Below are 14,982 nucleotides of genomic sequence, written 5' to 3'. Positions count from 1 at the left end.
AGAACCGATTAAACAAACAAAATCAAATAAGAACGAGTTGCATTGGCCGAAGTCAAAATGTCGAAACCAATGTGATCTTGAACGGCTTAATCGCAGGAAGTAACATAATTCAAGAATTGGAATAATTAGTGATGGGGTCTTAGAAAAGCCAACAGTTTTATGTTGTACATTAATAGTTGCAAGAAGAAATTTTACCGTAATTCATAGTGAAACAAAAAGCGAAGACTAATCGAAAGTTACATATATACAAGAAGAGCACATGTTCGAATGTTGTGAGCCATGTGTGCCATGTGTGTGTCGTATAACACACGCAGGCTTATCTATGTGCTACTTTAACAGTTAGATGAAAACAGATATATATGTGTATTGTACTATATGTAATTGTAGGTATAACTATACATAAAGTGTCGACGAGAACGCAGCACATTATTAGAGATATACAGATTGACTCAACATGGAATACCAGAGTTAAAACTAATCACAAACTACAATCAAGTCAACGTAAAGATGGGAGATAAACAGTTTTGAGTTACGGAACTACATGCACAACATATTTGACATGAACAGAAACATATCAGCATTTTTTGACACATGAATAGTTTATTTTAGACCCCCACCATTTGTTCTGTAGATCCCTTAATTTATGTAATTTCCGCCTTACTTGAGACCGCTATTTTTCAGTATAGTCCAAATACACAAACAGGGTTGATAGAGTAAAAACAAAAGGGATGCATTATAGAAGCAGTGTTTGCTACAAATTGTTAGTTCGGCAAGAGTAAAAAAAAAATTATTTATTTAAGAAGTAAGAATACGCGGAAGTCATAGATGGAAGCATAGGGAAATTTTTCGGAATATTGGAAGAGACAGACGATAATACAACATTAAGCAAAGATGTTTATATTCATTTGTACAGAATACCAGTTTGTCTTATTTGTTTTTTTATACTCAGTTGAGATATCCTTTGTAAGCAGGTAATATATATGTTGGTTATGGCGAAGTCAAATGACGCGAATCAAAAACGTTGTACGTTTATGGGTTTTTTACTATACATTACCTTTACCTATAGTTAGCTAAATCTGTATGTGCTTCACATGATGCTTTTGTCCTAATTGTTTTCCACAGCATTTTTGAGACCACTTAGTAAATCATAAAAGTTCACAACAGGCAGAAGTTCCTACTTTATAGTAAAAAGGTAAACGTTTAAAACATAACTAAAAAAGAAAACTAGCATCAGTGAATTTAATACGGATACACATAAATCAAGTACAATTTTAATTTGATTTTCTTACCAATTGCATTTTTCCCTTTCTTCTTGCTTTTATTAAGGGTTTGATTTTCTTGGTCTGTCTAACTCCTGTTAATAACTAATGCGGTTTTTCATAGGTCAGGCATTACTGAAAAAATTATATAGGGGCCAAGTATAAAATATTAACAATTTAACAATTATCGATTGAATGACTAAAGTAAAGAGGAGTGCCGGTAAGGACCAGCCAATTATTTGTTTTATTGGTACCCCAGTCTTCAGAAGAAATTAAAAATAGAAAGCTATGTTAGTCACCGCACACTTTCACTATCAGGCATCAGCTTGCCAGAAAGTCTGGCAAGCAACCTCAACTCTTAACTGCTTAACTAACTCAACTGCGAACAGACACACGCGAAACAATCAAACATTTCTGAAATCAAACTTTTAGTATATACCAAGCAAGAACACTTTGAAACTTTTGCGCTCTCTAATTGTACAACTTAATGGTAATACGACAAAATAATCATTTTATGCTCTAAATGATAAAGTAAAACTAAACGGCGATGTTTACGTAATGCAAGATTTTTCTCACCAAATTTTACTACAAATCTCTTATGTGTATTGTATATAAAAAATCAAAAACTAAAAAGTGTATGGATATATTTAAATGTTTTGTGATTGCGCAGAAAAGCAACACTAAGACAAAAGCAGCGCATGAATCGTCAAAACGAATCAACATGACTCTTAAATTTTTTAATTCCTAAGGTACATTTTCATATTGCAATTGAATTTGAAGGCACAAAGTGAAATGCAAGATAAAACTGTACGTAGGAATCGATGCATTAAGCTTGTTAAGCTGAAGGTACTTAGAAGTAATGAAGTGGTAACTAAGTGGAAAAGAAAGCGAATTTGCAGCCTGCGGCGATGTCACCGAAATATTCTATTACGCGCAGCATTGGGATTGCAATAATACGAGAAGAATATTTGTTATGTTACAAGCATTAATTAATTAATTATTATAATATTAATTATTATTGAAAATATTTGAGAAATAAAGATAAAATAAAATGATTCGAATCATTAATTAAGCGTTTTTTTTAGAGCTGACATCGCAGAATATAAACCCCAGCAGGAGTCGCATTGTTTTGCTACGGATTATGGTTGCCACATAAAAAATTTTCTTTGAGAAGGCGATAAATTTGGCACAGACAGACACAGCAGTAGGTGTAAACTGATCAACTTACGTAGATTTCTAGCTGAAAGTGACTTCCCCAATTAAAGTTTAAATAATTCAACAAGTATTTTATTTATATGTATATATATTTTCATTAAATAATTTAACATCGCTTTATTCGTACGCAGGGAACGATTTATGTATTAGTTTGCATTTCGTTTTGCTTTCCGTTTTCCGTAGTTATGCATAATTATTATTGTTATTTGTTTGTAATAAATTATAATGTTAAGTTTACTTGCTTTTTAGGCAATCACATACGCGCGGGCGTTCCATGCCTGTCCGCCTTTGCGTTATGCAATGAACTTCCGCCATGCCTTTGTGAAATTTATTATTTCATTTACGCAATAGCAAAGTATCTTTATAATGTACCGCCTGTTTTATATCTATTTTAACGTTACAATTTACTTGTTTGCTTCTTTGTGGCAGTGGTAAATCAGAGTATTATCCGTTCTAACGAATCCTCGCTGTTTGCGAACCTGTCAGTTGGCTGGATCAGGTCTTGTTCAGATGTGGTTTAACATCTTCGTGCATCTGCGTTATAGGTTTGGAGATCCGCAATAAGATATTGAGATATATACATATGTATGTTCATTACGCTTAATTGTTTGTGTTGTATTCATATGCCATTAATAGGAGGTCCAAATAAGGAAGAAAAAACTTAATAGGATGTAGATTCTTTTTAACATTGGTTTTTTTGCTTCCTTTAATGGTGGGTTTTTAAAAACGGTTTGATGAAGTTAATTATATAATTTGTTATAATTTGCACAACTACCTGGGAGGAGTGTGATATTTTTGCTATAGATCTTTCCGTCATTGTTTAATTCTCTACATGAAAACTTTCCTCCTTTTCGTAAGGTTTTGAACTATTGGTTAGACTATTTCTTAATTCATTTTTATATTAAACTTGCATATTAAGTAGGTAGCAATCTGCTGGTGGTAATATTTGTATTGTTTTTGCTAATATTTTACTATTACTTTTAGATTTGTTAAGTTACTTCGATAAAGTTCAATGATGCGCTGGAAAGGGAGGGAGGGAATACACCAAAACATTTCAATTGACCGCTTAAACAAGGAAAACTCTGAGACTTTTTATACTGGGGATCTTCAAAATGCTAGTGTATGAATATTTTTGTTTTGATGTCGATCTTTATGCAAGGGGAGTTGTATGTTCTTGATTCACTTTTGTTTTCCTTCTTCCTTTTGTTTTATATGGTTTTCAGTCTTTTCAACAAATTGATTGCGTGGATTTTGTAAATTTGTTTGCTGGATTGTTCTTGTTGTGGCTGATGTTGCTATTGTTGAGTTGCACCTGCAGCGTATGCTGGTGATGACAGATCTAAAGATTCAACTAAAATGCATCGCCTTAACGTTTGATGGAGTATGCTCATGATGTGTTGCACTTAGTTTTTAGGTGGGTCTCCCCTTGATTTCTTTGTTTTTTTGTACATTACGCCTACTATAACTTGCTAAAGCCCTGAGCATTTGGTCTCCATTTACTTATTAAGTTCGACAGAAGAAATCTTTTCCTTACAAACCGCTCGAAAAACCATAACAAAAATCCCCGTAAAGCGTCAAAGGGTTATCAAGGTGGGCAAAAATTAAGTATACAAAGGTGCGGGTGCGAAAGGGTATTTTTAGTTTTAAATTAAACGAAAGTATAGGCATTTAATGCATACTTAAACACACTTATTCTTTACATATAATTAGGCGTATGCATTATCGAAACTAGCCAAATCGTGTGGTACAACAGATCCCCCATCTCACTACCCGAAAGTACCAGGGAGGAATCGATCGATTTTACTTGGAGATTAGGTTTTGAACACAATCTGAATCTGCATCCTGTCAACTTTGCCTATGTGCCCGATTCTATTCGTATGCATATTACCTGTAGTAGGCTTAGTTACTTTCTCTAATATGTTTAAGTGTTCGATATTGTGCAATACATTTTAATAAATTAGTTCGTTTCTGTTAATTCACTGTTAACTAATTTAATGTCTAATGGGTTAGCATATTTATCAATTCATTTGCCATTTTCGTTTGCCAGCTAAAAGTTGGATTGGTTTTCAGTATCAGATAATTAGTGTTTAGTTAGTTGTAGCTATTCTAGATTAAATGCATGTACAATTTGTAGTACTTGGTTTCCCGCCAATCGAGTTTTGGTTTGTTGTTTGTTTAGTTTGGTATTTATCTATTTATATTATGTAGTTGCCGCTCGACTGCTATTAATTTAGGTTTGTATACATACTTCGATACACGAATACTTTGCGTTAACAATTTTTCTCTCCTCTGCTACTTCGTTCAGCTGCAATCTGTTTTCGTTATTTGCTTTAAATGTACGATATGACACAGTGATATATATTCCATAGTGTATGCTTAAGAGTTCTAAGTACAAGTACAAATAGATATCGAACAAGATCGGGCCCAGAAAAGTAGCTCCAAGCGACAAACCACAAACCGATGCCACTGCAGTCGCTGCCTCCACTTCCTTCTTCCACCACCAACTGACAACGCTCGAATCTCCGCCACGTTTTACATCTAGTGCTAACTAACTACGACTATGAAGCCACAACAATTCGCAAATAAACCGAAGTGCTGTCATAGTATCCTCCACCAACTCCGCTACTATTATATGGTATATAAGGAATATTTATAGAATTTGTAACCGTGTAATTCTGGTCGTTCAACGATTAAAGCTTTCGGGATAAACCAATTTAAAAACCGGGTTGCAGAGCTAATAGGGGTACTAGGGTCTTACTTGTGTTTAAAACGAAGGCGACAGCTTTAGTAACATTGATGTTTCTTTGTTGTTATGCATGAAGTTAAAACCGTAAAATCAATTAAGAAGTTGGGCAGCAATGGCGGCAAGCAAGACACACCACCACAAAATATGTAACTAACCCGCCTGAACTTCCGATTTCTTTTTACTTTGGTTAAAAATTCTACGTGCTATATGCAATAATTAACAATTCACTATATAAAAATCAATTTGCTCAACTATATGGTTGCCTATTTTGTGGTTTTAAACTCTTTGGTTTGGTAATCATGTTTAACACTTTAAATGCTATCCATTCTTATAAATTAAATCTGGCAACAATTAACCGAATAATTTACTATTTAAAATCTTATTGTGTTTTGGGGTTCCCAATCGATCTTTATAAGCCGTACTAATTGTTAAAATCAAATAATCCGCAATATTGATTAAGGGTTATATAAGTGGGTTATATAAGTTCGATTAGTTATGGAAATGAATGTACTGTGAAGTAATAAGTGAGGCTTTTTACTTTAATTGATTTTATTTAGTCGCTGAAGAAAGTTGTACTTGCATGAAGACGAATGATTATTCATTTTTATTAGCTAACATAAATCTTTCTGAACCTCAGTGCTTAATTTGTTTTCTTGGTTTTTTGTTTTTTCCTATTTTAGTCGTATGTTACTTAGATTGATTCTGTCTAGCTTGAGTTAAATAATCAGAGGTATTGGCTGCTTTTCAACCACTATGACTATAACCAGCTTTATTTACTGGTTACTTGACTACGAGATCGGTAAATTCCTTTTTGGGTATTTACAGTTCCGCAACATATGCATTCGAAAGTATTATAAATTTAAAGTGTTATAAAATTGAGATCGTTATAGGGTCATTTAAATGTAATTTCCTATACAATTGGGGTTAAGCACAGTTGGTCATTAATACGTTTTAAAAAGCCTTGAAAACATACCTGCTGTAAACTTCTTAATCGCAAAGCGCTCTTTACTTGCTATTTAGTAATATATATTAACATTACATTCTTTTCATCGTTTGTATAATTATGATTAAATGTTTAGAAATATTATACTGTACCGTTGTATATTAGTGTATATATCAGACTTTGTTTCATACAAAAACTAAGCACATTGATTCGATAATAAATTCATGTATTTGTATTTTGCATGTCAGTTTGCGAGTGGTGTCTGCTATGTGAAACCCTAATCGGGAGTTCGATCGTTACTTGATCACATACGCACATTTAAGTTTTATAAAAGAGGCATGGGGAAACATTTTAGGCAAATATGTTGCTCAAAAAGTCATAGATTATTTAATTGGACAGGTTGTCATAGTCGTGTAAATTGCTTTTGCAGATAAGAGAGTTGGTCACATTGAAACGCTCACAAAAGAGATTACGTGGGTAGATTATATGGTAATAGCTTTCCTTATATACAGTTTCCACTGCGAAATTGGAATATATGTATAAGTAACGAATCGTGTGTCTGTCAGAGGGGTGTAAGTTGATATAGGAGTATTTTAAAAAATTAAATGCGCGTTCAACCTTTTGGGTAAGTTCTTCTATTTGTTTTTCTTAAGTGTCATTTACTGTATACGCTGTTGACTTTAATCAATGTATATTTTAGTTCATTAAAAATACTGTTCGTAAATATTTTTGAATTCGGATTTATGTTAGCTAAACTGCAAACCACTGTCAAGCGCTTCAAGACTTTTAACGCTACCAGGGATAAGCTTTCACAAGTATTTATAAACACATACACAGAGCTCGGCACTATTTAATTTTATGTATGTAGATTATGCTAGCTTTAGACTCTAAAGCTTAGAGGGATGTCATTGGGGCGTTATATGCAATTATCGATCGTACGTTGTAAATTTGTAAACTGTAAATACTTCAAAAGAACACTTTCAGCATTGTGTGGCATTAGTTGTTACATAACTACGATAGTACGCGCGCAATGCAATGGCGAAAGGGTAATATTTCTTTGATGCTTCCGATAAAACTCGTAGAGTGGAATAAAAAAGTTCAATCAAGAGCACTGCAGTTGAGCACTTGACAGTTGATCGTTTTTCGTTACCGAAAAGGTAAAGGTGAACTAAGAAAGGTTAAATCAGGAAGACTAGCTTTTAGATTTTTTAACTTTCGCCAATTGTATGCGTATAATCGTAGTTGTATCTATATTCCTTGCCCCTAACCGCATTTATAGCCGTTTTCCTTCCTCACTTGATGTCATCGTACTCATCGCTACCGTTTTTCGAGTCTCCTGACGACTGAAAGGCCATAACGGCCGCTCTGTGGTGGCCCTTGTCCGCTCCTAGCTTCTCCTCCCCGTGGGCATTACCCCCGTTGCTGCCCGGCTTTTCATCGAAGGCGTCCAGGAAGGGGTTAGTGGCGGCGTACTGAGCCCTATAGGTTCCCAGTGTGTGATAGTTGTTGCCTCCGTTGGCAAAGGGGCGCGAACTGCTCACACTGGAGCTTGTGCTCGTGTAGAAGTCGTAGCTATTTGTGGAGCCCGTCATAGAACTGACCCCACTACTGCTGGCGGTTCCGGCTCCACTTCCACTCGCCGAAGAGTGGTACGAGGAACTGTTGGCCGACCCGCCAAACAGAGCTGCCCCCGTGGATGTTCCGTTTTTGGGCAAGGTGCCGTACAGATGCATAGTATTGTGGTTACCGTTGCCGTTGGTGGTGGTGAAGGGACTTGGACTGGCGCTGTGGTTGTGGCTACTTCCATTGCCATTACCTAAGCCACTACTGCCAAATAGCGTACTGCCGAAACTTCGAGTCTCGGAGCTTGCTCCCGAAACTGCTCCCAACCCAGTTCCAGACCCCCCTCCTATTCCCGACTTACTGCTACTGCTGCCGGAGTTCTTGGTGTCATTGGTGTAGGTGGTGGTGGTGATGACTCCACTGGCCGCAGTGGTGCCTCCTATGTACGTCTTGGTCTCCGTTTCCGAGGAAGATGAAGAGGCGAGGCTGTCAAACAAACGCCGACCTGTTGAAACCATAGAGGTCGCGGCGGTCGTACTACTGGCCGTTCCAGTCCTGCTATTGCTATCCTTGCTGTTGCACAATCGTGAGGGCGATGACAACTTCTGGCTGTTCGCATTAATAGATGATTCCACTGAGCCGGTGGTGTACTTGCTTATAGCTCCAGTTGTAGCACCCGGTTTGCTCGACGATCCCGAGATAGGAGTAACTAGTTGGTAAGTACCCTTAGGCAGACCATCGCCGCTACCCGGTGGCGAGGGAGATTCCGGTGACTTGATTGGCGTAAACTGCACTCGTGGCTCCCGCTTAAGATACTTGGACATCAGCTGACTGGTGGTCATGGCCTGCGATTGGGCCAGCAAGGCATTTGTGGACGCCGATGACTTGTAGGAGACCAGGTCATCCGAATCGTCTGAAGAAGTGGTCGGGGCTGATGTGGCCGTAGAGCCAGCACTCAAAACAGTTGCCTGCGATGAACTGGAGCTGGATGTAGCGCTCGACTTGTTACGCATTGCTTTGTAGTCCTCGCCGCCACAAAGGCCACTGGCATTCGCTTTGCTGGGAGTGTAGCTACTGTTGCCAAGGCTGATCTTCTTGGTCTCCGAGCCAGTGTACTTGGAGCTGTAGCTGGACTCTTCGTTTACCGAACTCTTTGCCTGCGCCTTATGCGTATCATAAAAGTCTACATTTCCCCTTCGAGAAACTGTTCCATTGCTTTCCTTGCATCCCAAGGTCGACTCTGTATCCGCCTGTGTGGTGGGGGTGGTGATTTCAACGGGCGCATCTTTTTGCAGCGGCGGTTTCTTCATCACAATGGAGTATGGACTGGATGGCTGGTCGACGATCTTGACTTGCTTAACGGAAACAGGCGAAGCACCGCGCTTGATGGTGTCCGTGCCTACAGAAAATTACAAGAGCCACGTTATCTTTCCCCTCTAATAACATACACAATGCAATGTAGGAGCATTTCGTTTACTTACTTTTACCCGATCCGGAGCCTGAGCCCGTCGATGCTGAGCTACTGCCGGGGGAGGGTGTGCCTGGAAGTGGCAGTGGCGATGGGTCGGGAATTGCTGAGCCCACTGAGCCCCCCAATTGATAGGGCTGCAAGAAAATAGCGAACGGAAAGGAGAGCAGGGGAAGTCCCGCAAAGTTGGTTAAATGTTGGCTGAAAGTCAATTAAGGCTGAAAGTAGCTTAAAGGGCGTCAATACGTGCAAATTCTTGGTTTTGGGTGGTGCAGAAAGAATTTGAAATTTTGAATCATTTCGGGACTTAGTGTTAGAGTGTTAATGGTTGTTTTTAAGTGGGTAAATGTGTGACACATACACGAGCACATTTATATTCATTGACAAAAAAGACAATTTCACTGCGTGCGCGGTGCGATTCTCATACAGGTGACGGCCAATTCGTTAACCAATTACATGTTATTATTGGGATTCGGGTGAGTATGTGGGCATTGGTAAAGTTCTTGGCTTGTGATAAGGCGTGAGTTGTATTTCATGCAAGCATAGAAGCAACACTATTCGACATTGACTTTAAATAAAGAAATATATGTGTATTTTCAAAATCTTGAGTGACAATTAAGTCGAACTGTGTGCGTTGAGTAAGAGCGGATTTACTGGACTGTGGATTTAAGGATTTAAACGAAAATTTCAACTAAGGGAGTGTGAATAGGATGCAACTGAACTTCAGAGAACAATTAAATGCTCCGATACGTTTCCCCCCGACTTTTAGATGTTCTACACTATTTAAGCTGTGCTTTCGAATTCTGGGAAAATTAATGCGACAAGGTGTCGGGGACTTGGGTGGTGGGCTTGAACCAACAAGAGGAGCTAATCTATTCCTGGGGCGGGTGTGTAAGCAATTCCAATGAAACGCAAGTTAGGTATGATTGATGAAGTTTTTACAATGGCAGTGGCACTCGATAAATATCGATATTTATGAAGCTTTTTTAAGATGTGTCTTTCATTTGGTATGTGTAGGCATACAAAGCTGTATGATTTACATATTGAATGGGAGTGAAATACATATGTTTGGGGAAAACTGTCGTTACGAGTATGTTTATTTGTTACCAGTAGTGGGCCAATCATGCTTTGCACGCCGTTTAACACCATTAACATCATCACCATCATTATGTCAGACTGATGTATAGATTATGAATGTACGTATACATTTATGTATCACATTTACAACGTCTATCGATCAAGGATCACAGCAAATTATTGTTTACTTTACTATTATAATATAAGTATTATAATATATTGTTTTCGTAAAAAGCAAAAAAAAATTAATAACAGATAATGCTTCAATATTGAATAGTTCATTGGACAAATATTTTTTAAACTTTCATCTTTTGCAGAACGGTCAACAGGAAAAGAAGAAGGAACATGTTTCAGCGTACGTGTTTTTGTGTACATGTTTTTAGGGTTAGTGTCTAATGAATGAAAATAATGGAAATGCCACGGTTACCGTTTTCCTGAAAAATTAACTAAATGAACGTTATGTCCCACATGAACATTATGAGTCTACCAGGAAATTATTTTGAAAAGTTTATTGCCCTTAACTGTCACACCAACACTTTTAAAAAATGTTTCGATTTTTATTGTTTGGCTTGCCAATTCTTATCGGTATGCTAAAAATAAAACCGCCCAAAGCTGTCCCGCCCACACTTTTGACATGTTTTGATCTAATTATTTGTCATACCAACTTCTTTCGGTACTCCAAAAATGTTTTAACCCGTCCACTCTAATGGCCTTCTCTCTGGTTTTCTGTAAAGTTACTTGCCCAGAAAAATTGTCTAGTTTAAACAAATCAGGAATTACAAAATTAAAAGTGACTTGGAAGGAAAAACATATTTTTAAAATGCCTCCAATCTTTTGCCCCATTACATTGAAATATGGATGTTAGGGGAGGGGTGTGTTGTGGGTCTATGGTGGATGATATGTTTGTATGCATGTTTTCTGGAAAAGTATGTCTCTGTTGTATTCATTGTTCGCGCCTTCGGCTGTTTTGTTGTGGTTGCTGTTTTGTGTGGATTCTGTTTGTTTACCTGTTGCACCGCTTGTTGCAAGGCTCGATGCGATTGAGCTAACTGACCCACTACTGATTGATACAGATGATTGTTGGCTGTGGCTGAGAGCTGAGGATGGCCTTGGGAGAGTATGTTGGTTACCGAAGTGGACGAGCGCAGAAGATTGCCCGCCGCCATGAGCTGCGCCTGCTGCTGCAGTAGAAGTTGCTGTCTGTCCGCTGGCAACGCACTGACTTTGCTTCCACGCTGCCCTGTTGACTCGCCGCGCCGACCTGTCTACATAGGACTCTGTATTAATCAATATTAATGTGGACGCGCTTTGTGGTGTTTTCAGTGGCTGAGAGGGTAAGGTGAGAGAGGACTGCGGTTACCACTTGATTGCTTCCATGTGTTTTAAAACATATTCTGATATTGATTTAGTCAAGTCAAAACATATGTATGTTTACTTAAGCTTAAGCGATCTTCCAATCATACAAAGTGTGCACCGCACCCACTTTATTGGCATTAAAATCGGAATCAAAATTTTGGCTAAGCTGAAAATAGCGCTCGAAGTGGCAACCGTGGCGTGTGGGTGATGGGGACGGTGTGTACTTGTGTCTGGGTGGGTTGCATAACAGCTAACAGTTAGAACGGTTTTGTGACGCACTTAATATTGAAGAACGAGCGGGTGGCACAGATTTGGACTTGAAACTGCTGCTGATGCAGCTATGCATCCAAAGCAGGAACGAAAGTAGGAATCAAACTCTTGCAAGTGTGGTGGCAATAATTGGTAGGTTTGTTGTTAAGTGTTGGGGCTTGGGCCTATTTGGTAGCTCTGGGGTAGGGAATCGGACGCTGGGAGTACGTTACCTGAAGCAACACCGGCCATATTGCTCATGCTCCCGGCGGTGACCAAGCCGCCCATCATCGCCCCCGCAGCGCCGCCCATGTGCTGCGCCATCTGCTGATGCTGCGCCTGCGGCTGCGGCCAGATCTGCAGCAGATACTTAAGCACCGCGATCGGCTGAGCGTGATCGATGTCAGCACCCGGCTGCGCACTCGCCGAATGCAGCATCAGCGGTGGGCCCATCACGGTGGCCAACGCCTGGGCGGACATCTTATTGCGCTCCGAGTTTGAAACGACCAGCGAGAGGTGATCAAGAAGGAATACCAGGGTGGCCTGTTATGATTCCAATTACGAAATTGGAATACAAACTATAGTTAAAGTTTTTTAAACTTAAAAGCGACTGGCCTTACCCTGTTCGCCCGCGGCAGGCAGTCGAGAATGCTAAGCATCAGTTTCGCATTGCCCTCCGGGTCATCTGGCAGGCAGACAGCTATATATTGGATAAAGACAGTCCAATTGGTATTTAAAAAAATCTTCTTAAAATTAATGGTTCTCACCTAAGGCATCCACCGTCATCTGGAAAAGACAGCGCGTGAACAGCGGCTCGGGCAGCTCCCTGAGGTAATCCTTGAGGACGCCGGTGATGACGTTGATGTCAGGAACATGTTCCGGGGTCAATTCCACTGCACGGCTATTGCGCTCAAAGGCCTCGCGTAGCAATCGCTTCTTGGTAGCCGAGCCGCACAGTCGGTACAACCCGATTATATCAAGACCACGCCGCTCCACCTCCTCCACACAGCGCCTCAATACGATGGGAACGGGTGCACTTCCGGGAGCATTTTTAGACTCCCGATTCACCACCGTTTCCAAATCAGCGCCGAAGAGCGTAGGGTAACCTGCTCTCAGGCTCGGAAGCCCCCTTCTCTTGTAGAGAGCCAGTGGATCCGTGTGCCGCATGCGAATGTATATCGTACCTCTTGGTTCAACCTTTAAGGCCAGTTGATGAAGTGGAGACTGACGGAGGATCGACGATAACGAGATTGCGCCTCGGTAGCACAGCTTGTGTCTGTGCTGCGGGTCCCATGAGTAGACTAGTACATCTAACTGTTTGTTGCCCACCAAGTCAAGCTCAAACGACTCGTCCCAGTCAAACTGTAGGTCACCCGATCGCACCACAGTCCGTGCTTTATGTACTCGATCGCACTCGATTACGCAGTAAAGATCTCTGGTTTGGCCCTGAGTCGCCGCCCCTGCTGCTCCCTCTGGAGCGGTTCTTAGGCCGCGACCTGCTAGCAAATGAATCCATAACATGCCGGAGATCCCCCCAATATCGACGATGGGCTTATCCAGCTTGTACTTGGCAAACTCCGCCGGGTTGATGTCGATTTGGCGGTGTGGGCGTGGTAAGGTCGCACTTGGCGTTGGTGCCGGACTCTGGTGACCACCGGTGCTCAAGATACTGCCGCTCGGACTGGCGGGACCAGCGGAAAGCTCCAGTAACTGTCGCATGCGCCGTATGCTAGGCGAACGAATGGAGCCCGCTCCTCCAATGTGCTGCGAGGACATGGAGCGCACGGGTAGTGCAGAAATTGGTCGGGTAAGACCCATGTTCCGATCGAGAGTGCCCGTTCCAAGAATATGGTTTCTACTGGAGTAGATGCTTTCCGTCTAAATGAATTTAAAATGACGTTATCAAATAGTTTAGGGCTTTCATTGCCAACAAATATACTCACATTTCTCAGTGCATCATGGATGTTCTCAGCGCTACACGAAAATCGCTGTGCCCGTGGCTGGGCAAACATGTCCCGCGTCATTCGCATTTGTTCCGCAATTGCGGAACTGCTAGGCGCCCTTCTGAGCCAGGCGCGGTATTCATCCGCCGTAAATATCGACGGACTGGCGGTAATTCGCTGACGTAAGTCCCTTCCTCTCCGTACATCGAACTCGGGTGCCGAAGTATTTCCGTCATTCTCGTCCACCAAACGATCTCCCATTCTGGAACGAATTCCCTGCAGTCTCGTTCCGGGGCGCTCTCGGGGCAATGAGTTAAATTTATTGAGATCAGCAGCTCCAGCCAGCAAGGCAGCCGTTGAAGCTGCGCCAACTCCTCCGCCTGCTCCACCTGATCCCCTCGACATACTGCCGATGGCAGGTCTGTTATAATAGTAGTAACTTGGCCTGGGCCCAATTGTGGCTTCTGTATCGCTGGAATAGTCCAAATTTGGTCTGGAACGACGAGTCAGCGATTGAGCTCCACCAGATGGAGGGCCGTACTTGGATACACCGGTTCTCTGTTGATCATAGCGGCCGTATCGGCCGAGAGTGCCTCCCACTCCAACCTGCATTGGAGCTCCACCGGCCGTTCCAGGTTTTAAACTTGATCGCAGAAGAGAATGCCGCCCCAGGGAATTGGAATAGTCCGAATATTCTACGCGAGGTAAATGCTGATCTGAGCCAGATCGCGGAAATCTGGCATGTTGTTGAGCGAGGCCAACGTTTCCAGTTCCCGTGGACATTCTTCTCGAGGGACCCACGGGCGGACCACCAGGCTGTCCAGGGTAGAATGCATGTACCTTCTCCGCCAAGCTTTCAAGAGTGCCGGCGTTTTGGTAGTAAGCATGCGATGGCGCAAAAGCATGTGCTTTTGTGGGTTGCTCCGTAATCACCGAAGACGGTGGCGGTGGTGGTTTATAGCCCCAGTTTGGAGGCTCACCCATGGGTCCACCACCTCCGCCGCGGGTATTGTAGTACATATCCAGCTGCTCGGACTGCGGGCTGTAGTTATTAAGACCCAGACCTAGCCGAGAACGAGATTCCGTCATTTCGCGACCATCTCCTGGAAGAAATAGAAGAGAAGCAAGCGATTAGATAGGTGAACGTGGCGCCCATTTCAAAC

General features: G+C 41.3%; 1 protein-coding gene across 7 annotated transcripts in view; it reads right to left on the bottom strand.

Annotated features, from left to right (window-relative positions):
* Positions 1-2,557: 2,557 nt before the first annotated feature.
* Positions 2,558-14,982, bottom strand: part of LOC117142622 (rho GTPase-activating protein 100F) — a 34,404-nt gene continuing 21,979 nt past the window's right edge. For 2 of the 7 annotated variants that reach the window (XM_033306708.1, XM_033306709.1), the window contains exons 5-11: positions 13,820-14,922; positions 12,644-13,754; positions 12,497-12,576; positions 12,110-12,419; positions 11,279-11,532; positions 9,208-9,331; positions 2,558-9,125 (exon numbers count right to left, since the gene is read on the bottom strand). In XM_033306708.1, the coding sequence (XP_033162599.1) occupies positions 7,456-9,125; positions 9,208-9,331; positions 11,279-11,532; positions 12,110-12,419; positions 12,497-12,576; positions 12,644-13,754; positions 13,820-14,922 (4,652 nt within the window). In that variant the 3' untranslated portion in view covers positions 2,558-7,455. Of the gene's footprint in view, positions 9,126-9,207; positions 9,332-10,763; positions 11,537-12,109; positions 12,420-12,496; positions 12,577-12,643; positions 13,755-13,819; positions 14,923-14,982 lie in introns of those variants that run through there. The other 5 variants (XM_033306710.1, XM_033306714.1, XM_033306713.1 and 2 more) reach the window with 5 other exon arrangements.

Source organism: Drosophila mauritiana, chromosome 3R (assembly GCF_004382145.1).
Source record: "Drosophila mauritiana strain mau12 chromosome 3R, ASM438214v1, whole genome shotgun sequence".
NCBI classification, from domain to species: Eukaryota; Metazoa; Arthropoda; class Insecta; order Diptera; family Drosophilidae; genus Drosophila; species Drosophila mauritiana.
Note: the sequence above shows the minus strand (reverse complement) of the source record. Positions and strands in the feature narration are given on the sequence as shown.